This window comes from Stylophora pistillata, chromosome 2 (assembly GCF_964205215.1).
Source record: "Stylophora pistillata chromosome 2, jaStyPist1.2, whole genome shotgun sequence".
Classification (NCBI taxonomy): Eukaryota; Metazoa; Cnidaria; class Anthozoa; order Scleractinia; family Pocilloporidae; genus Stylophora; species Stylophora pistillata.
The window spans coordinates 13,008,662-13,031,020 of record NC_142520.1 but is presented as its reverse complement, the minus strand read 5'-3'; the positions used below and the strand labels follow the sequence as shown (position 1 = coordinate 13,031,020).

Sequence of the window (22,359 nt, the reverse complement as noted above, 5' to 3'; positions counted from 1 at the left end):
CACAAGCTTCTGCCAGAAAGGAAGTTTTTAAATGGAGATGGTAGAAGTCCTTTCCACTCTTGCTTGAGAAACATTTTAAAGCGCTACAGCTAACTTGTACATAAACTAATACTTTCGACTTTGGAAAGCTTCAAAAAGAATATACCTGGTATCTGGTACATGAACTCTCTCGAACTTTTAAGTTTTGACTCTTTAGACATTCAACACACCAGATGTTCATGAAATGATAGTCTTAACTCCCGAATACCAAATTAAATGTGAGCATGAAAAACAAAACATGTCGTCCAGTCAGTTTATAAAAAACACTGAGAAAATATCGGGACCTAAACGATCCGTTAAGATCACCGATCACTTCACGTGCCCCTCCGCCAATGTAATCTATTGCATAACTTGCACTTATTGCAAAAAGATTTACATCAGCGAAACAGGCAGAAGACTAAGTGACCGATTCCGAGAACACCTTCGCGACGTGGAGAGGAATGACAAGCACACATCGAAACCAGTCGCTAGGCATTTGAATTTACCTAATCATTCTAAGGAACATATGGCAGTCTGCGGTCTTTCCTTGCACTTAGGTAGCACGGAAAGCCGTAAAACTCTCGAACAAAAGCTCATCTTTCAAACCGGCAGTCTAAAAATCCCACAGGCATTAACGAACGCTTTACATTCCACTAATTTATTCGTGTTTTTCTCGTTGCCATGTTCCCACCAATAACGTAGCTCCATTTTCTGCCTTTAAAAGCACACACAACCCACAATTCCTCTATTCGCTCCGAAGAAGAGCTAACACTCGAAACGACAGCTTTTATAATCGTAACGGTGGCCAATTTACCATTTCAACTTTGTTGATATATTCAAATTATTTCGTTACCCCCACCGACGCAGCCCCAAACAGTTTCTTTAGAAACTATCAGCCTTTATAAACATATGGTATCGTTTTGACTTCAACCTAGAATACAAAAGACGCAGCTTCTACAAGATGAACCCATTGCGGGAGTTGATAGTTGAACCTTGCTGGGACAGGTTACATAACGATAATAATTATGGTTAAAGCAATTATAATGATGATGATAGGAACTTGAAATAGTGTAAAAACGACAAAATTTCTGCAGCAGCTCTCTGTTTTTTATTAATTTTTCGTTGTTTTAATCCCTGTTTTAGTAAATTTGTTTGCGCATTAATCCAAAAGGAGAGACCAATCAGTGAACAGTTCCATGCCAAAAGGGCGTGAGAGGAACTTTATAAACAGGAAGATTGAGAAAACTCCCGGTTAATAATGAATCATGTTGAGAAGTATTTAAATCATAATAATAATAATAATAATAATAATAATAATAATAATAACAATAGTAATAAACAGAAAGATTGAGTACAACTTTTGGTTAATAATTAATCAGGATTAAACATATTTGAATACTCGCCGTAAAACTTCGTTTTTCTTTAGACTCTGAAGATGAAGTGTCGTCGCTTCCCGATGTTTTCTTTCCTATTCCTTTTTTTTCTATTTGGAGGCTGGTTTTATGCCCTTACATTTGCAAACCATGGTGAGTTTACTTTAACACTCTATAGTGTGGGTTAGATGAAGGATTATATTAATTTTTCATGGCAGCTTTAATGTAACATGTTTTAAACTTTCTCGGTTGTTTCTTTGGTTTCTTTTGACGGGAGATGCGGTTGCACTTCGGCCATTGCTTTCGATTTGAGATCGAAAGCTCTACCTTTCGCTATCCAAAAGTTAAAATAAGCGATGAAAAATCGATCTAACTTCAGTTGGTTCTTGTGTTATGATTTTTTATTCATGGATCTACGGAAAAGTTGAAGACTTGCAGCTTTCAAATCAATTCTTAAGGACAATTCGTTTCACGCAATGTGGGAAGATGCCACAACTTAGCAAGGAAAGCTAACTGAACACTTTGAATATCCTATTCCAGCTCATCAATGAGGCTCAGAACTAAACTCTAACGTGAACATTTAACGTGAGCTTAAGTAAGACGAAATTGAATTTTTCTTCGGCAATTATTGCTCACCGAAATTTGAAATAAAGCGAAACACGATTTTGAGAGAGGTTAACTCCTTTTGAAACTTTCTACACAAGTTGTAATAACAACGGGCAGGGACGCCAACACGCGGCAGTTCAAATTTTGAGGAGAATTTTTCTGATCAAATCCATCATGAAACAATCAATAAAAAGATGCTAAAAAATCTATTTTGGTGGTTATTATCGACAATCCCAAAGTTTGTCTGTGGTCCGATCGGGCTCGCAGGTAAATACCGATTAATAATTGACCAGAATGTGTAAGAGACACTCTCATATGTCTAACATATGAAACAAAAAATAATAACAGAACTTAAAGTTCTGTAAAATCTCATTTGAAGCAACAGTTTTTTAATGTTAGTCTAAGCAATGGGTGTATATGTCATTTATTTTAACTACATGAGTTTCACGAGTTTTGACTCAAATTCGGTGTTCAGGATCTGGTATCAAAATAAAATAGTTTTCCCTGAATCATATTTTGAAAAATAAAGAAGGGAATTGTTTGAAAATGAGCCAAGGGTTTAATCCATATACAATTCCAACTAAAGATAAAGCAAAGATGCGTCTATTGTAAGAATTCGTTTTGTTATATTTTCTGACCAAAAAAGATTACAGAGAATTCAAATGTCCTATAAATAGCTTTCCTTGCTGAATTTTATTAGAAAAGGCAACTTGCTCGAACAAAGCAGCATTAACAATTTTAATGTCGAAGCAAAGGAAAAAACTAAGTCGTCGATAGAAGGGTTCTCATCAAGAGCAATAGAATTCAAATAAACTGAATGCCACCCAAAACTGTTGGGAAGCATTAGATATCAACATTCATCTTGACAACTGGAATTTTACAAGTAGAAATAATCAAGTAGAAAATTAAATTTTTCTACTTGACTATTGTATTTCAAGGAGGGATACAAAAGCAAATGAGGTATTGCTATTAATTCTACAAAGAATACCAAGTGAAAAACACATCAATTATTTATGTTTTTGATTAGTTTTAAGATGAGACGTACACATGTTTCATTCCTAAACAATGCTTGGAAGATGGATTTCAATGTTTCTGCTGTCTTTAACAGTAATATAATTTACAAAGACATCACGGGAGCCATCAAGAAAATTGAGGGTCAACGAAAAACAGTTTTGTTCTTTTTAACGTTTGCAACTTTTGAAGCACAGTTACCTCATGCATTAGCAATCTAAGTAATAATTTCATTGATAAAAGCAGCGAAAAAAGCAAAGCAGTTTTTTTAAAAAAGAAACCTGGTTTAGGGAAACAAGGAATGCAAATCGAATATTTTATCATTATTCTCTCGTAGACTTTGAGTAAAATAGAGGTTTGGAGAAATGGACCATTACTGCGAGTACCTAAAATGCTGTTTCGATCAACTAGCCTGAATGGGAGATATTTTAAAATGATTCATAACAAGATAAAAACTGCTAGAAGTCAGTAAAAAAAAAAAAAAAAAATTAAACAATCTACAATCTATAATCTTCGTGAGACAAACGATTAGACGTTCATTTACGCTTTTTTTTTTATCTTTGCAACGTTGTCTAGTAAGATGAGATGTCATAACCTGCCTCGGACGTTCGCAAACCCCAGAGGTTGCCAGCTTTTGAATGATCTCGTCCCATTCCTATTAATCCATTTCTGTTCGAAAATGTATAAAAGCTAAAATACTAAATCGAAAAAACGCAGATATGCCGACCTACGCCGAACCAAAGGCTGAAAATTCAGTACAAGAGCGAATTTTTTGGCGGATAGCATAGAATCTGAATGGGAACTCTCAGCTGATGCGGTTGATATCCATTGAATTTTTAAAATCCACGATTCCTTAACTTTACTTTGTTGTAGTCACATGTTTTCAGAATTTCTTTTTTTGCCAACTCACACAAGCCGATCCGTAAACCAATCAAAATCTCTCTACTCCTGTCTAATATACAGATAGCTGTCGGAGACTCAAGTTTCTGGAAGTCAGAGATGGATATGCATTGGTGGGCCATGCCGTTAAAAACATTTCATTACAAGTCGGAATGCATATGCATAGTCACTGTAAAAATTGGTGCAGTATGGAAGACAGGTGTAAATCGATCAACATGGGGCCCTCAGGAGAAAAAAAGAAAGTTTTATGTCAGTTGAGTGACTCGGACGACTTACAACACCCAAATGATCTGAAACCGATGGCAGGCTTTATATACAGGAGCACGGAAGTAATAATTAAGTTTTCTTTTTTTTTTTTTTTTTTTTTTTTTTTTTTTGTGTGTGTGTGTGTGTGTGTGTGTGATTGCGTGTTCGGAAACTCAGATGAAGCAATATCATTTCAAAACTTTTCAAAACGAAGTAATATGGCTATATCAACTAAGTTAAAATTGCAAATTGGCCACCGTAACGAATAAAAAAGCTGACGTTTCGAGCGTTAGCCCTTCGTCGGAGCGAATAGAGGAATTGTGCGTCCTTGTCATTCCTTTCAATGACAAGGACGCATCAAAACCAGTCGCTAGACACTTTAATTTACCCAATCATTCTAAAAAACATATGGCAATCTGCGGTCTTTCCTTACATTTAGGCAACAAGGAGAGCCGCAAAACTCTTGAACAAACGTTTCTCTTTCAAATTGGCAGTCTTAATCCCTCAGGTATCAACGAACGTTTCTCATTCCACTAATTTATTCGTGTTTTTCTCGCCGCCACGTTCCCACCAATGGCGTAGCTTCGCTTTCTGCATATAAATCCACATACAACCAACAATTCCTCCATTCCCTCCGACAAAGGGCTATTGCTCGAAACGTCAGCTTTTTTATTTGTTACGGTGGCCAATTTACAATTTTAACTTAGTTGATATAACCAAATTACCTTGTTACCCCCACCGACGTAGGACCACAGTTTTTTTAGAAACGTTTAGCCTTTTTTCAAAATGAGGTCTGAAAACACCTGAATCGGCCGACAAAAAAGGTGAATAAATAAATTAAAACATAAAGTTTCCCTATTACTTTCGCTCTGACTGGCTGAGACAGTCTGCTTTATCAGGGTATCGAGAAGGGATACTTTTTCTGCTTTACTTCTTTCGTCCTCTAGCCGCTTCATGCGACTTTACAACACAACAGAGAACAGTCGCGGATTCTTTATTTGATAAGCGAAAAAAGAAAAAACTCCAAGTATGCCCCGTATGGATCAAAAGTATAAATGGCTTGCATGAATAGCATCTCCGTTATTTTATGAAAAATAAGGCTCAACATCTTTCCCCATCAGAACAAGTGCTGCTTCAACATCTGCTACAACAATGCAACTTGCCTGGTTGGATTCACAAACAAGGGATACAAGTGTGTGTGTCCACCTGGCTACACGGGAGAACACTGTGAAAAAGGCAAGAGTTATTTTGCTACGATTATGCGTCTCTTTTGCATCCATTTTACTCTGATCTCTCTTACCTGCAAAAAGCTTTTATCATTTTTTTTTTTTCTAATTTCACTATCAACGGAAAGAATTTGTTTCTCCAGATGTAGACGAGTGTACCACCAAAACCCACAAATTTGACGTCAATGCTGAGTGCAACAATACTGAAGGTTCCTTCAACTGCAGCTGTAAGGTTGGGTTTGATGGCGATGGCAAAAGCTGCAAAGGTAACTATGAAATTTATTCATCTAAATTGTTCCATGCATCGAAATCAGTAGATCCATAATCCTAGGTTTTTTTCTTTATATATATTTGCTCAAAACTTGACCAGCGTATCAACAACATCAACGATTTTCACAACAAAGCTGTGAATAGTAATTTTGAGGGATCAGTCGGCTGTTAGTGTGACGTTTGTCGCGTTTGGCATCCGTCGAAGTGTGCATTTTATTACGCGTTCCGTGTCTCGAGTGCTACTTCGAGTCCGGCATCAAATGATTTTCGAGTCGTGGACGGCAAATTGTGTTCTCTTAGTTTTGGTTGCAATCCTCCCTTCGTGTTTGGAGGTTAGTTAAGTTTACAATGTTTTGTTTTCTTTTTAGCACCATTATATTTTCATCCTTGGAATCATTCTTAGCATTACGTTACGTCTCGCGCCCTCTTTCTATCTAAGTAAACTCCTGTCTTTTCTAGATGATTTGTCTAAAAGAAGCCTTCCTTGTGCTGGCTAAATAATTTTTGTTGCTCTTAACATGATAGATTCAATTTGTTGAGAAATAAACAATTGCACTAAACTTTTTATTAAATGTTTTTCTCTCTTGTTAAGATGTAGACTAATGTGCGACCAATACCCACAAGTGTGGTGTGAATTTTCGGTGCATAAATACTGAAGGTTCCTTTCACTGCAGCTGCGAAGATGGATTTGATGGTGATGATGAAAATTGCACTGGTGACTAGAACAGCGCATTTACTCGTTACTTTTGAACATTCTTCATTGCTAGCTTATTTATTTTAAAACTGACTTCAATATTTGTGCAGATATAGATGAATGTCTCACAAATATCCACAAATGTGATGTCAACGCTGAGTGCAACAATACCGAAGGTTCTTTTAACTGCAGCTGCAAGGTTGGATTTAATGGCGATGGCAGGATTTGCACAGGTAACATTTGTCCATCTAAGGTTTCTAAGCATCGGAATTAACAGATTCAGAACCCTCGACCTGGTTTTTTATATTTGTCAAAACATGACGAATAACGAATGCTTTGCCTCTGCTCTCAAAACATTCCACGTGCATCCATATCGCGATACACGCACGCTAACCATGAACCAACGGTGAATTGCTTTTATTTAAAATTCACTGCAAAATGCATTCATCTATGTATTGTCAATATAGATTTCTGTTCAAGGTTGATGATACGTGATAGTCGAGACAATATTTGGTGAGAAAACATTAAGGCACATGAAAGTTGTTAAAATGTGTGTGAGTCTAGATATAGAGAAGAGTGTCACCAGAACCCAGCTACTCTTACGAAGGTAAACCGGAGTTCAATTACAGTCAGTGGGAAAAACGTTTCACCTTTTCATTGGTAAAGTTTGGAGCTGAGGTGAAGCCATCAGGAAATATGCAATTTGGACAATGTTCGACTTTTTCCTGGACTTTTCTCTAAGTTTTCTTCGTTTATTGTAAGTGAAATTTGGGAACAAGCGAGCTTGCAAGTAGCAACAGATGAACCAAACAAAGGTTTCTAAACATGCCAAGCGCCGTAATTGATCTTATTGACGAGAATGACCAAGGAGAAAACGAAATGCACTGTCAGAGCCCTGGAAGGTTTTTACGCTCAGTTAGATTGTAAGGTAACGTTCCCTAGTAAAACTGAAACACGGATTCTTTATTGTAAAACAGATAAAGTAGCCTTGACTGCGCTCAGCTCTGTTGTACAGCACTTAGGAAACGTTTAGAGCAGTCAAAAAGTAGGGAAGAACACTCGTCTGCCAAATTTCCACCCCTTACACTTCTTTTATGCTCTAGCCGCTTCTTGCTTGCTTTACAAGAGAACGGAGTAAGGTCAAGGCTTCTTCATTTGCTTATTATACGAAAGGAGGATGAATGACATGATGTTTTGAGATGCTAAACCGAGTTAAACACATTGTACACGGTACAAGATAAGGACAAGTTAAGACATGATAAAATTTTTAGCGCAAGGGCCTCGTCAATTTAAATCGTAACCCTGATATTTCTTTTATAGCCTAAAACACAATACTAATCAAACGTAAAACAAAAACAACAGCAACCGACCAAACAAACAAGCAAACAAACAAAAAAACAAACACACGTAAAATTTACAATTGACTATTAAAAAGAAGTAAGAGCTATTGGAAAAAAATATCAATTGAAACCTTCCGTACTAGGAATCTCTACTCAGGAGGCACCTCTATCTAAAAGAAGCAAGAGTTACTGGAAAAAGAAACTGATGCCATAACCTTTGCATCTATCTCGAAGTCTCAGAGGTGCTCCCTAAATAAAAATGCAGATGGTTTCAGTCATAGTGAGTGGAAAAGTGTGTTGAAGATAATCTCAGACTAAATGTTTTGAAGTGGAGGCGTTTAATCTGGACGCGATCTTCTCATTCGGTACAGCAACAAATTACATAAAACAGAAAGCTAGACTCGAAACTGAAACAAATATTGAATTTCAAGAAAAAGAATAACACACAAAGCGACGACTTACATATTTTTGTCCATCTGCAAGCTAAACCGAACATGAACATCAAAAGACAATAAAAAAGCAAACCTTCCTACGCACAAACAACGCACAACGATTTGAGCACATGGTCGCTAACATTATGTGATCTGCACAAGGGGGGACCGGAGGGGCAGACTGTCTCTAAAAAAGTGGAAAAGGGGAAAATAATGTGTTTGTAAGGACTATATGTGCAGATTATGCACCACTAGTTTTTATTAGCTGTTTCCTCTACAAGTTGACTTATCGCCTGTCTTTGTTCTTCATCTGCCTCTATGCTTTCTTAGACCACGACTCTTTCTATCGACTTCCGATCCAGGCCATCAGTGGCTCATCCGAGGATGGCTCTTGATAGAGTTGTTGATGTTCTATTGGTACATTTTATACCCATTCCCATCTCTTTTGCTATACTTTCCGAATCAGCTCTACGTGTGGATTTCATTATTTAGTTCCTTGGCCTTTTTCACGTATAGTTTTTGTACAAGTATCATGCAATCTTAAAATATTAGGTTTTGTAATACAATAACTGCTACTACATACATTTCCATATTAAGGGAGTCTCGAATTCAAGTTAACTCTATATAGTTTGATCAACTGGGATAGAATGTTTGGGTCGAGCTAAGCACCTATCACACTTTTCTTTCATGGTAAAAGTAAGTTTTTGAATCCATTTGGATTACGTACTGGTACCGTAAAAATGGCACAGACGACAAAGATGTTTTAGAATTAAGATAAGCCGATACAAGGAAGTTTATGACTGATAAAACTTTCTACGTTCCTAAAGCTTTTTTTTTCTCCCAGCAAAAATATCTTAAATCAATTTTAAAGGAATTTATTTTGTTTCCTTTATGGAAAAGATGTTTTACTGTGTTTAGACTTTTCAAAACCAGTTTGATATCAGTCTATTTCTTTTGCTTGGTGAGCCCTGGTGAAAAAAATGTTAAACCCACACGTAGAAATGACTTACAGGAAGTGTACAGTATGGACAGGTGCCTTTTTATATTTCACAGATATTGATAAATGTTCAGTTGGCGTTCACGGTTGCCTCAATGGAACAGCCACGTGCATAAACACTATTGGTTCTTACACCTGTTGTTATAACCATGGTTACGTTGGGGACGGAAGTAAAAGTTACAGTGTGCAGTCACCCGGTCAGTTTGATGTTTTTTCTTACAAGAACTATGAAAGGATCCGACTTACAATAACAATGCTATTTCAGAATTTTTCGTCTGACCTGAGTTGCTGCTACGAGACTGTTGCTCTTCATTTTTTAGATGAGGGTGGGTTAATGATTTGTGAGAATGAGTCGTGAGTATTTATTCGTTGAGATATCTATAATTTATTTTTTAAAGAAATATGAATAATTTTTTATACGAAATAAGATTCAAAGCTCTTTTCCACGCACATGATCGGGGGAGAAAATATTACATGTAGTAGGATAATGAACTAGTAAAATTTATGATAGAAGAAAATTTTCAACCATTCCGGATTGAATGTTGAAACGATCAAAATACGTAAGGAGCATTCGGAAAAGTCGGTGGTTAAATACAAACGGAACTGACAAAAATAACGGAAAAGAAAAAAATTAACACAAACAATAATGAGGCATTGTTTATATCACTGTTTTGACTCTTTTCTTTCTCAGAATGTCAAAATCCTTCAAGTCCTAAAGATGCCGAAAGGAAAGAAACTTACTCCGGAAGTCTTTCAGTATGCGACAGTTCACTCGGTCCAAATTGGTTTCGTTTTCAGGGAGCAGCCGGAAATAAAATGGCTGCCACATGGGTCCCAACTCACCGGTGTGGAACCCATGCCACTGGCTGGTTGAACGGGTCTCATCCTACCGTGAGCGAGGGTATAGTTACAAGGCAGGTCTGTTTTCATTGGTCATCAAGATGCTGTGAGTGGTCTATCAACATCCAAGTAAGGAATTGCAATGGATATTTTGTGTATAACATCAGCGGCACACCTCCTGAGCATCCGTGTCACTTGCGATATTGTGGTGCTGACTAAAGCTCTCATGAAAACAATACGAAGTCCGTTTTGCTCGTAGGCCGAGTAAAATAGAATTACCACAAATATACTACTAATTTCACCCGCATGGATTTTGTTTCTTGTTTTGAAATGAAAGGGGTATTGGTAGTCATAGTTCTTGAACTCGCACACAATTTTTTTCCGAACAAATCAGGATGTAAAGTTTCGTTGACGTTTGTTAACCCAGTTAAGGGTGAAAATGTTAATCAGTAACAAATTTTGAAGAAAATAATCACTTTTTAAATGTAAATAGCGAACACGGCGTAGGCGTTACCAACGCTTACCTACGTTTAAATTGTACACATGTCCGATATCAGTCTTTACTCTTTTTTACTCGTTCTTTCTTCGTGGTTACTCGTGACAGCAGTAGTTGAGAGGCATCAATGAATCCGTCGCTAGTCTTATACCGCAAGTTAGTGATACCCTGTAAATTCCCATTGCAGTTGTGATAGCCTTTATTTGTAACTTGATGTACTTTAGTGAAATAATGAGTGATAAAAAAAAAAGTTACCAAATATTTGAAAAATATATTTTTGTCTGAATAATTCAACGTGGCTGCCATTTGTAGAACCTGTCATCGGGTTAGCAGTCACTTACCGATCGAATGAGGCGTGCGCAACAGAAAAAAAAAATTAAAGATTGAATTTTTCAACGCGGCCATTGTGTTCCTCTACTTTACGTCTGTATTTGTGCCCCGTTCTGCAGGGTATGACCGTGGCATATTTTGCGCGTTCCGTTGTCCTTTTAGGGTAAATTAGAACATAGCTAGCAGAGTCGCGCAATCAAATTCATTATACGTAAGCGTGCTCAAAATCCCGATAGTGCACGCTGATAGCGTCAGCAAATTCGACTTCGCCAGAAATTTTTTTTTCGCGCGAGTGGCCATTGCTAGTGCGGGGAAAAATAATACATTTCGCGACAATAATGGATACAAACAGAAACTCGGCCTGCTAGTCCGAAAACGAAGACAATGTTTCGACCTTTTCCCATGGGCTAGAGTTCTTAAATCAGGCAGAAAAAGAGAAAAACAAAGGAAAAGGAGACTCGGCATCAGCGTCGTCACGATTCGCTTCAACTGATATTGTTGTCCGTTTTTCGCGTCGCATTTGATGCACAATTCCACCGGCTATGTTCTAAAACAATTGGTTCATGCTTTCAGCTGTGCACTATCGAGTTATGGAGCACGTGGGAAGTTTGGAGAGCACTCAAGAAGTTAGAGTTTCCCTCGGCTATCGCCTCGGGCAACTCTTACGCTTCTTTCGTGCTCTCCAAACTTCCCGCGTGCTCCATAACTCGATAGTGCACGCTAAAGCATGAACCAATTGTTAAATAGTGGGTAACTCAATGTTCTAAGAAATAACAAGCATTCTGCTCTCCCAGATACAATCACATCTAACCTTTTTAAATCTATGTAAGCCCAGAGCTAGTCAATGGTTAGTTAGCTAGTTCGTCCTGTTCGTGCTTCTATCCACATAATGACTCGGCGAGAGATTATTGTTGGTTACCAGTCAGCCAAGAGGTAACCAGTCCCTCATTTTTCTGTCTACGGTTTGGCTCCAAGATTCTTTTAGTAAAATGTGAATAAAATGTTTTCTGGATGTTTAGAAAACGCTGCCTTTTCTTCTATTATTTGACGCGGGTTTTCAACTCCTGACTTCTGTATTTGTAGATGAGGTGATTCTTTTTCACCATCTCTGGAACTTTCGAGTTAGCGGGTGTCGAAATTACGCGGTTCCATGTTTTGTCTTCTCGTGTGAATGTTTTCCTCCTTCGTTTCATGATACAACACCTGTAAATAAAGATTTTACTTTTGGCAGTAGGAAAGAAGGATTAATTGGAATTATTGTGAACGGAAATAAGACGAAAACGAAAGTCAAAATGTCTGTTCAAAACAAAAATGTAATGTATCGCGGAAATGCGAAGGCCCTAATATAACAGGTGAAATATAATATAACAGGTTTAAAAAAAAAGGAGAAAAGAGAGGGAGAAAAAAAATTATACACAGCAAATATTCTGTCAGGCCCCCAGAGGATTAAAGTAAGAAGCCTTGTAAAAGTCTCAATCAGCAGTTAATCTTTAAATAGCAGGTTTGCCAAACGTTTCTTTCACTCCCGAACTGAGGTTCCTGTTTGGCCAGGTTCTGAGAACATGGTACTTTTGCTTCATCTGTTTTTAATCTCTTTGTTTCTTCCCCTTGGGAAAGTTTTATGCTGCTACGATGGTAACATTTCTTTCTTGTTTTTAGAAATTCAGTTTCAACATTGTGTCTGTTCGTGTGGTAAACTTTTCCTCAACAGTTTATTGAAAAAAAAAAACTTCGGAATGCAAAAGTGTAAAGACTGAACATCAAGTCTCTCAAGACTTAATTGATACAGTGACTACAAATCTATAACAAATTTTTTTGATTCTATAGGGAAACATATTCTTCTACTCCGTTTAAAAAAATATCTGCCTTTGAAAGTACCCCACTGAGCGCTACTCATTTTATCCCCAGTTTGTCCAACAGAGTTCTCGTAAGGTCTTTCACATTCCACTTATGTTTATATTTTTCTAGTATATTCAAGAGAGACCCCATGGGACTGGAAGTATTGAAACGGTGATGAAAAGGCTTTGATATCTCTGAGCGAAAAGTAAACCTTTATATTCGAGAAATTTCTGGCATTTTTCTTACTAAATCGAGTGTATCTTGTAAAACTATGACCTCTATCTTGATTATAAAGAGATAGTTGATACTGTTATTGAAAAAAACCTTTCTTATCAGGTGAGGGAAATTCTTGTTTAAAAACAATGTGTGCACCAATGGAAAAATCATACTAGTTTTTCCATTTGAAATAGTAAATTAATGTTAGCAGCAGTTATGAAATTTTTAACTCCCCTAAGGTGTGGGCTTTACTAATTGTTTATAATTCACTTCTGCTCGTAAGATACCTGATGAGTTTTCAAGTTTGATTCTTGAATAGCTTGTCGATTGCCCGCTAGGTAAACAGAGGACTTCTTAATAAAGTTTACATTTTTTATTGAGTAACGGTTGATAAGCTTTTGGAGGTCAAATAATCGAGCGAACTTACCAATTAGGAAAAACCCCTGATGGCATAGGATGGAAAATTCTGTCTCAAAATAAAGGTGGGTATTTCAGTGTTAACATAGACAATCCGGGGAAAAGTCGGAGTTATCGATATACGTATTGTTATCTCCAGTTCAAACAGCCTGCCTAACGACATATGGAGACTCTCAAGGGGTAGAACCAATTCATTTTGATGTTTTATTAATTTCATTCTTAGATCATTGTCGTATCTTAACATTTCCATCGACTCTGTTCTTCGTGGGAGAACGTCTTGTTAACCACACCATAGCAGACATCAGTGTGATTGACAGAGACACGTGTAAATATCGTTGTTACCTCGACCATAACTGTGTCAGTGTTAACTTTTATTTTGGGCAAAATGGAGCAGAAGCACACAGCTGTGAACTGAATAACTCCACAGGTAAAGAACATGATGAGGATCTGGTGAAAACAACGAACTACGTGTACCATGGAACGAAGGCACGAGCGATTACTTATCACTTTCATTTACTTGGCTTTCAGCATTGAATGAGAGCTGAACGGATGCTCTTTATAGCCATATTTAGAAAGGACTTTGTATGGACCATGTATTACTTATAGATAGCGCCATCGAGTACCCTTCGTAGATTAGTAAGAACCAATAGACATTTGTTCTGTACCCTGGACGACGCTTAGGGCCTTTAAAAAAGTGATCCATTTGTCTCGATTCTTAATAGAAAAAACTCTTATACATCTTTTTATTCAGTGAAGAACAACCTCTATAAGTTATTTCATTTGCAATTGTTTCGTCGGCTTAAAATTTTATAGTTGGAAGTAGCATTTTTTATTCACCGATTTTATGAAAGTATTTTTTGGATTTTATAATAGTTTACTAGTTTGCGCAAGAGTAAGTAAAAAGCATAAGATCATACATCATAGGAAATTCCTTTCAAGAGAAGCTAAAACGATTAACATACTTTTTCCTTCAAACTGACCTTGAACGTAGTAACAGATCGAAGACATAGTGTCCTCCTGGCAAGGGTGTTGACTGTAGATTAAGAGGTTTCGTTGAGCTGCTTACCGGCTCCTTATGTATTTATTTACTTAATCCTATCCTAGTCTATTTTGGTTGCTTGAAGCAGTGGCTGTTCTAAGTTATGCACATTTCTCTTCAGTAGATTATTCATGTTCAACCTTTTTTCTTGAATAATTTTTGTGCTCAATCCCCATGGAAGAACCAGGGAATCTGTCAGTCGGGTTTTACGAGGCGACGATATCGATGTTTATGTCCCTCTGGATTCACTGGCCACGAATGTGAGACAGGTAACTGTTTAAAGGATAGAGTACATGCGACTTAGACATTTAGTTCAACGCTGTGATTTATAAGAAACTTTTAGAGGTGTTAAGATCTAATGGGGTAGGGGGCCTATGACAAATACGCACTTAGAAGTGTACAATATAATCAGGTAGCTTTTTATATTTCACAGATATTGATGAATGTGCAGTTGGTGTTCATACTTGCCTTAGTGGAACAGCTACATGTACAAACACTATTGGTTCATACAACTGTTCTTGTAACCATGGTTACGAAGGAGATGGAAGGACAAGTTGCTTTGTACAGTCAGTCGGTCAGTTAATTTCTCTTTTACTTACCAGTGATGTAAACGAATGTAACTCACGATACCTGAGGTTTGCATTTTTGCTTAACCAATACTATTTTACATTTTTCGTCTTGGCGAAGGCAGCATGGTCGAGTTGTCAGCATGTCGGTCTTGCAATCCGCCGCTCCCGGGCTCAAGTCCCGCCCTGGTCACTACCTGAATTTATTTCACAGTAGCCCAGAGTTTCGAATCCTCGGCCATGCTTGTAATATAGCCAACTGGTTTGCCTTTGGCCAGTTGGGATTCTTAATAAATGTTATTTTCAATTTGAATTATTTATTTCAGTTGTTTGGTGGAAAACCTGTAAACTAGCTTCTAGCTAAGTGTTTCTCCACGTTAAACTGTTTATTATTATTATTAACAAAATTTATCTTTTTCATTGTGTAGGATTGGAGGGCGGGAAGTGATTTGTGAGCAGTTCAGTTGTTTTGACATATTTTGTTGTCAACCAAAGTATAGATAATCCGAGTGAAGACTTAAAGCTACTTCCTCTTGATCGCAGGACATGGGCGTAGCCAGGATTTTCCAAAGGGGTGGTCACAGAGGCTACTCACCAGTTACACCGCTACTCTCCCGCGTGTATCAGCGGGCTCAGTCGTATTATCGCGGCATGAAGGCCCATATTAACTAAATACAAGAGCCGTTGACGAAAATACTTCACAAAATAAAAAAAAAATTAAAAAAGTGGGCTTTTCAACAATGGCTTTTTCGGCCAAGATATTGTCATGGCGTTTTCGCCACCTGAATATTGTAGGTTGTTTGCTCTAAAGAAGGCCTACCAAGGGGGGGATCACGGACAACCCTGGACCCCCTGGCTACGCCCTTGGAGGAGAAAAGATTTCAGTAACGTCAATAACATTTTACTGAACTGTTAATATGTATGGAGACATATCTCACAAAACGTTTTGGTGTGTATGATCACCGAATTTGTACGAGTTGTGCCGTTGCACGCCATACTTTGACGAACTCGTAGGGAGAGTCAGTATAAAAACACTGAGTAAAAATGCTCAGCGATACTGCACAACGAAACGTCTAATGATATATATCTATATATTTATTAAAAACTAGATCATTGGATAATGCCATTCTAGACTTTTGGCTTAGCCGTTATGGTATATCAGCCAATATACCATAATCTATAAATATGGCAAGCGTACGTGTCAGCTTAAAATTAAAAAGGAGCTAAAACTTTAATAAAATTTAATATATTTTTTTTTTAACGTTTTCAATAAAACAATTATTCCACTCGCGCTTGTTGGATATGAGATGATTATAACCAACTCAGCGCTACGCGCCTCGTTGGCTATCTATCATTTCATATCCAAAGCGCGCTCGTGGAATAATTGTTAATTATACCATACATTTTAACAGTTCAGTTTTGCTGATTTTGTTTTGACCCGCGGGACGGACTCAGGGTGGACTGATCCCAGTCTATCAGCAAAGTAGCGTAGCTACAACCCTCTACTTGTGCATTTATCTGTTTTCTTCCTCAGAATGTCAAAATACTACAAGTCTTACAGATGCCAACAGGAAAGTGAATTACTCAAGAGGTTCTTTGTGCGACAATTCACTCGGTCCAAATTGGTTTCGTTTCCAGGGAGCTGCCGGAAATAAAATGGCTGCTACATGCGTCCCAGCTAAACGCTGTGGAAGTGATGCCACTGGCTGGTTGAACGGGACTCATCCTACCGTGAGCGAGGGTATAGTCACAAGGCAGGTCTGTTTTAATTGGTCAGGAGGATGTTGTGATTGGTCCATCAACATCCAAGTAAGGAATTGCAACGGATATTTTGTATATTACATCAGTGGTACGCCTCCATCGCATCCGTGTTACTTGCGATATTGTGGTGCTGACTAAAGCTTTCATGAAAACAATACTAAGGCCGGTTAGCTTTTAGACCGAGTAAAATAGAGTAGCCACATATATACTATTGATTTCACCCGCAAGGATTTTATTTCTTGTTTTGAAATGAAAGTGATGTTGGTAGTCATAGTTCTTGAACTCGCACACGAATATTTTCCCGAAGAAATTAACATGTAAATATTCTTTCACGTCATTCAACCAGGTAACGGGTGGAGATCAGTATTCAGCAATAATTTTTTGAAGAAAATGATCAAATTTTAAATAGAAATAACGAATGCGGTGTAGGGTTACAAACGCTTTTCTACGTTTAAAGTATACTTATGTCCGATATCAACCTCCACTCTCCTGAACTCGCTCGTTAGAGAATTTTTTTGTATTTTTTCGTGAGTAGTCGTGGTAGAAGGACATGGGAGGCATCAACGAGGCCACATTTAGTCTTATACCACAAATCAGTGTTAGGCTGTGAATTCCTTTTGAAGTTGTGCCGATAGCCTTTCTAAATCATTTGTAACTTGATGTACGTCAGAGAAATAATGAGAAATAAAAATCCAAGTTATCATATGTTTGGGAAAATATATTTTTGTTTGTCTGTTTTGTATTTACACTGTCAAGTTTATAGGCTAGGAAAATATCTGTCGAGGACTGGAATCCAGCTTCTCTTCACTTCTTATATTCCACATATATCTTATATTCCAGATATATCTTTCCGCTTGTATTAAATGTAAACCATCTAATAAGGAAACGGCAATTACCCCATCACTTCATTTTCTAGTATTTTAACTTTTTTAGCGTACGAAATAGTTCCTGCGGACTTATCTGAGCATATCTTAGCGATCGTATAAGGCTTACTTGTGTCCTATTCTGAAGTGTTTTACCGTGGCATACTTTTTGCGTTCCGTTGTCATAAAATGGTAAAATAGTGGATAACGCAATATCTTAAGAAATAACAAGCTTTTTGCTCACCCAGATACAACCACATGTAACCGTTTTAAGTCTATGTGAGCCCACAGCTAATCAATAGTTAGTTAGCTAGTTGGTTCTTTTCGTACGTCTATGCACATAAGGACTCGGCGATAGAACTTGAATAAACTTGATTTTGGTTGGTTGCCGATCGGTCAATCGATAGAAAACAAATCAAATGTGGTCTATTTCTTGATTTGTCAAAGGCCTTTGACAAAGTAAATCACAGCATTCTACTGTCTAAGCTCTCGTTGTATGGCGTTCGAGGAGTCTCGCATAAATGGTTTGAGAGTTATTTTCAAAATCGTAACCAATATGTCAAAATTGATTCCACTAGATCTGCCAATGAAAATATAACATGTGGTATACCTCAAGGCTCCACTCTAGGTCCACTCTTATTTCTACACTCTGTTAATGGTTTACCAAATTGCACTGACAAACTCTCAGTGCGGATCTTTGCTGATGATACTAACTTGTTTTTTACTAGTGACAACCCACATCATCTAGAATCTGTTATGAATCATGAAGTTAATGAAATTGATAAATACTGTGCACTAAATAAGTTGTCTATTAATTTTGCCAAAAACTAATTACATGTTAATTTCATTTTCTAGATACCACCCCACGATAAATATTGAAAACATTGAATCAAAGAGTCATATAAAATACCTAGTAGTCTGTATCGATAAGCACCTAAATTGGAAACCGCAAATACAACATATAAACAATAAAATAGCAAGAAACATTGGAATTCTTACTATATTGAGATATTATGTCGAATTTAATATGTTAAAGCAATTATACTATGCTTTCATATATCCCTATTTAAACTATGGTATAACTACCTTGGGCTGTGCCACCTATACTAACTTAGAATCCTCTGTATTAAGCAGAACAAATGTCTTCGTAGCATCTTCTTTGCAAATGCTAGAGAGAATGCCAATCCCTATGATAAACTATTAGGAATTTTAAAGTTGGAAGCTAGTTATAATTCAGAATATGCTGTCTTACGTATAAGGTTAATTTTAAAAGTGATAGCATTCCAGATATCCTCCTTGATATCCTGACCCCAGCATCTGAAAAACATAATTATAATACAAGATTTGCTATTAATAATAACCTTTTTAGACCAAGAGTATCCACCAACATGGGAAAATCATCCTTTATATTCTCTGCTTCAAAGATATGGGAAACTGTACCTACTTATTTTAAATATATGCCAGTACAATAATTTCAAAAGAGAATGCGAACATCAACTTTTACTCGACCAAACCTGATCATTTTACTTTAATGCTGATTTACTCTTAAGGAAATATGTAAACTTCAAAAACTTCAACTTTTGTTCAACAAAACCTAATCAGTTTATTTACTTTACTGCTGATATATTTTTATTATAGGCTGCGATCTATTTATCTATTTATATGACCATTACGGTGTCCACCTACAAAGCATTTGCTACTTTGGACACCGTGCACCTCTCAGACTTATCTTTATAGCCAAATATCACTATTACTCTTCCCTCTTTCTCTTACTTTTCAATGTATAATAACTTCTTTTAATAGTGTGAAATAAATAAAGTTCAAGGTTCAAAGTTCAAAGTTCAAGTTCAAGGTCAAGAGGTACTTAATCCCTCATTTTCCTCTCTGTGGTCCGGCTCCAAGATTCCTTTAAGTTATTTTATTCTTCCTAAAGCTCATTAACTCTTGACCGCTTTAAGTAGTGGCAAACTTTTATTTTTTTATGTCTTTGTGAATGCAATATTCTCAAATTACAATTACAATTCTCTCTCTCTCTCTCTCTCTCTCTCTCTCTCTCTCTCTCTCTCTCTCTCTCTCTCTCTCTCCCAATAGTGCAGCCTGTCATGCCCATACGCAGGGCACGGGATTTGATAATTTAGCCAATCAAGTCTATTTTCGAGGTAACTTTTAATTTCAAGGCGCCCTGCTAGGATATTCTCTGAAATAACTCCCCGTCACAAATATTTTTCCTTTAAAATGTAGTGATGGCTGAATGAGGAAAAAAAAGGATTATTTTATTAAAAGCTCGTACTGCTAAAAAAAGACAGCAACTGCCGTAATATTTACCAGGTACCAATATTCTTCATGTGAAGGAAACTAAAAGTCCTCCTATTTACATTTTTACATGCAAAAACGTATTGTGAGTTTGAAGAGGGAATATACAATGGCGAAAAAAATTGAAATGACAGCTCATTTCGCATTTTCCATTAATTTGACCAGAATTACAATAAAGTAACAGTTTGACCATGATCAGAAGTTCCATACCATTATTCATTCTGCTGATCGTTTCCAGCGTTGAAAGATCCACCCCCACAGGAATCGTGTTCATTATCTCCACTGCTCCCCACAGAGTAGCCACCTCCGCGTCCAGCTCCTCCGCGCTTTCCATATGGACCAGCACTCCCTGCAAAGCCGCTATCGAAGCTGTTTCTCCCTGAAGAAATACTTTGCCACCTTTTCCACCTGTTTCCATGCTTCCACCAAACTGCTGCGAACTTCTGCCACTGGAGTAGAGACCTTCTCCTCCACCTCCTAAAACAACAATAAAAGTAATAGGAAAGATATATCCAATTGTTCTCTTTTCTTTTTTTGAGAAAGATTGACTGCCACTGTTTAAGGTGCGCCTGAGAGCTTTTACCTAATCACAACAATTTAAAAGGAAGAATTTAAGAAACAAGCTAACAAGATAACTATTAGGAATAAAACTGGGACTGAAGTACAGCTGTGTGTTGTCACAATAAGTCTGCTCACCTGGATTACCACTATCAGCAACCTGTGCACCCTGTCCGTGCCCCCCCCCCCCGCCCTCCCCACGACCATGACTTGTACCCAGTAGTCCCTGTTATGCTCGTTCTACCATCACATCCTTCAGGTCTGGAAGTGACCATTTCCATCCCTACTCCGGCTCCAGCTATTATCAAAGGCACGTTGTCAATCCCTCTTACTACAGAGGTACCTCCACCTCCTCCTGCTGAATAATAGACGTTGTTGATTCCACCCTCATGACCAACAAGAATCTGGATGATCTCACTTTCGGTTAAGGAGAAAGTGCCAACCATTCTTGCACCTGTCCCTCGGTATTCACTGTTGTAATTATGTAATCCGTACCCTCCTGCAGCTCCTATTGTTTCTATTCTGTAGTCGCCAGTGTACGGCACAGTCCTATGTTGTATGCCGCCGGACATTGTAACTTGTCCGTCGTGATCCTGACCTGTGTAGCGACTACCCAGCGTTGTTGGACCATTTCATCCACTTGCTCCAAGATTTGTAAAGATGGCCCTAAATTAGATCCAGCGGAAAAAAAAAGAATTAAAGTAGTTCCTACAAAGCAATGATTTTCCAATCTTTGAATGGTGGCAGAGACAGATATTCTACAACCGTAGCCATTTCTATTGTATGCTTTTGTCTAAAAAAAACTTCGATACATAACTCTGAAAAAGCTATGATTAATTTAATCACGGACAGCAGCGAAAAACAAGATAACACGTCGACGCGGTGTTTTACGCGTCAGATATAACCGTCCTTGATGACCAATTCAAGAGTTCTTATCAGTCACAGCGGTTTGAATTCGAACTGGGCACATTTGATACCTGTTAAAGTAAGTATAAGTATAAATTTTTACGTACTCTTCCAAGCCAATATGTTCGTTGAAAACGTGTCTCTGCTTTTGCGTGCTGAGAAAGGCGTAGAATCTGATGGCGCGAGGAATTTTAAATGCGACAAACCTTCCTTCATGACCAGCCTAAATAGCAAATCGACGCCAATATGTTTTAATCAGTGCCTATTTTAAGCACACGCTTTTATAATTTTTTTTTTTTTTTTTATATTTTACAATCACTGTTAAATGTCGTATTATTTCTCAAAGGTAACACCAATATTACCTGGGTTTGAGGTACATTTTGTTCCATTCCCAGTAAACCCAGCTTTACAGCTGCAATGATACGAACCGTGAGTGTTGTTACATTTGGCATTGATATCACACACCATGTTAGACTTGGTGCATTCGTCAACATCTGAGGGGAAAAAGCCAGTGTGGGAATAAATTACCAACAGATGAAACGACACGAGGAGATATCGTCCTAATTTGAGAAACTGACTGGTTAGTTATCAGCAAAATGATAAGAAACAATTTCGATCGATTGAATAGAATATTTTACTGCAAATTATCTCCAAAAGTTATAAAATTGACACCATCGACAGTCCCAGAAGCAAGTCTGACGATTCAATTCATTCTGAAAAATGCCAATTCCCTACACTAAATTCTGTAATAAAGTTGGCTTTACTATCAAGATGGAATCAATCCAAAACAATAAGGGGGACCCTCAAGCACATGGCCCCCAACATGCAACGGGACTCTAGAACAGAACCGGAACTGGACGTGCCTCATACTACAAATTCCTTGACACGTTTATGTCATACGTTTTCTTAAATGAAGCCTCTAACATAAAATATCATTCATACCTCGAGGGTCATTATGCATATTACACTGGAACTGAACGAAGCGTGTATGCATGGAGACCACCATAATTTTAGCTAAGATAATACTGAGCACTCACTCGTCAAAATTTCGCCTGCTCGTGGGCATTCATTATTTTTTTTGCCCAAAATATATGCATTCGTAT

General features: G+C 37.6%; 2 protein-coding genes across 2 annotated transcripts; both read left to right on the top strand.

The window, feature by feature from the left end:
• The first annotated feature begins 1,415 nt into the window (after positions 1 to 1,415).
• LOC148737200 (uncharacterized) lies at positions 1,416 to 7,377 on the top strand. The gene is made up of 6 exons (XM_088747754.1): positions 1,416 to 1,544; positions 3,972 to 4,237; positions 5,276 to 5,390; positions 5,524 to 5,646; positions 6,455 to 6,577; positions 7,322 to 7,377. Exons 1-6 carry the CDS (start codon positions 1,454 to 1,456, stop codon positions 7,375 to 7,377), a joined length of 774 nt encoding a protein of 257 aa, XP_088603880.1. The 5' UTR covers positions 1,416 to 1,453.
• Positions 7,378 to 8,926: 1,549 nt separating this feature from the next.
• LOC148737199 (pancreatic secretory granule membrane major glycoprotein GP2-like) lies at positions 8,927 to 10,801 on the top strand. The gene is made up of 2 exons (XM_088749085.1): positions 8,927 to 9,309; positions 9,804 to 10,801. The coding sequence occupies exons 1-2, from the start codon at positions 9,096 to 9,098 to the stop codon at positions 10,169 to 10,171; spliced, it is 582 nt and encodes a 193-aa protein (XP_088605211.1). The 5' UTR covers positions 8,927 to 9,095; the 3' UTR covers positions 10,172 to 10,801.
• Positions 10,802 to 22,359: the final 11,558 nt, after the last annotated feature.

Bases quoted from the DNA above. Each gene is read 5' to 3' on its own strand.
- LOC148737200 (XM_088747754.1), top strand. From the start codon at position 1,454: ATGAAGTGTCGTCGCTTCCCGATGTTTTCTTTCCTATTCCTTTTTTTT. The intron at 4,238-5,275 runs GTAATAATTAAG...TTTCCCCATCAG, and splicing joins TTATATACAGGAGCACGGAA to AACAAGTGCTGCTTCAACAT. The intron at 5,647-6,454 runs GTAACTATGAAA...ATATTTGTGCAG, and splicing joins CGATGGCAAAAGCTGCAAAG to ATATAGATGAATGTCTCACA.
- LOC148737199 (XM_088749085.1), top strand. From the start codon at position 9,096: ATGTTAAACCCACACGTAGAAATGACTTACAGGAAGTGTACAGTATGG. The intron at 9,310-9,803 runs GTCAGTTTGATG...TTTCTTTCTCAG, and splicing joins TTACAGTGTGCAGTCACCCG to AATGTCAAAATCCTTCAAGT.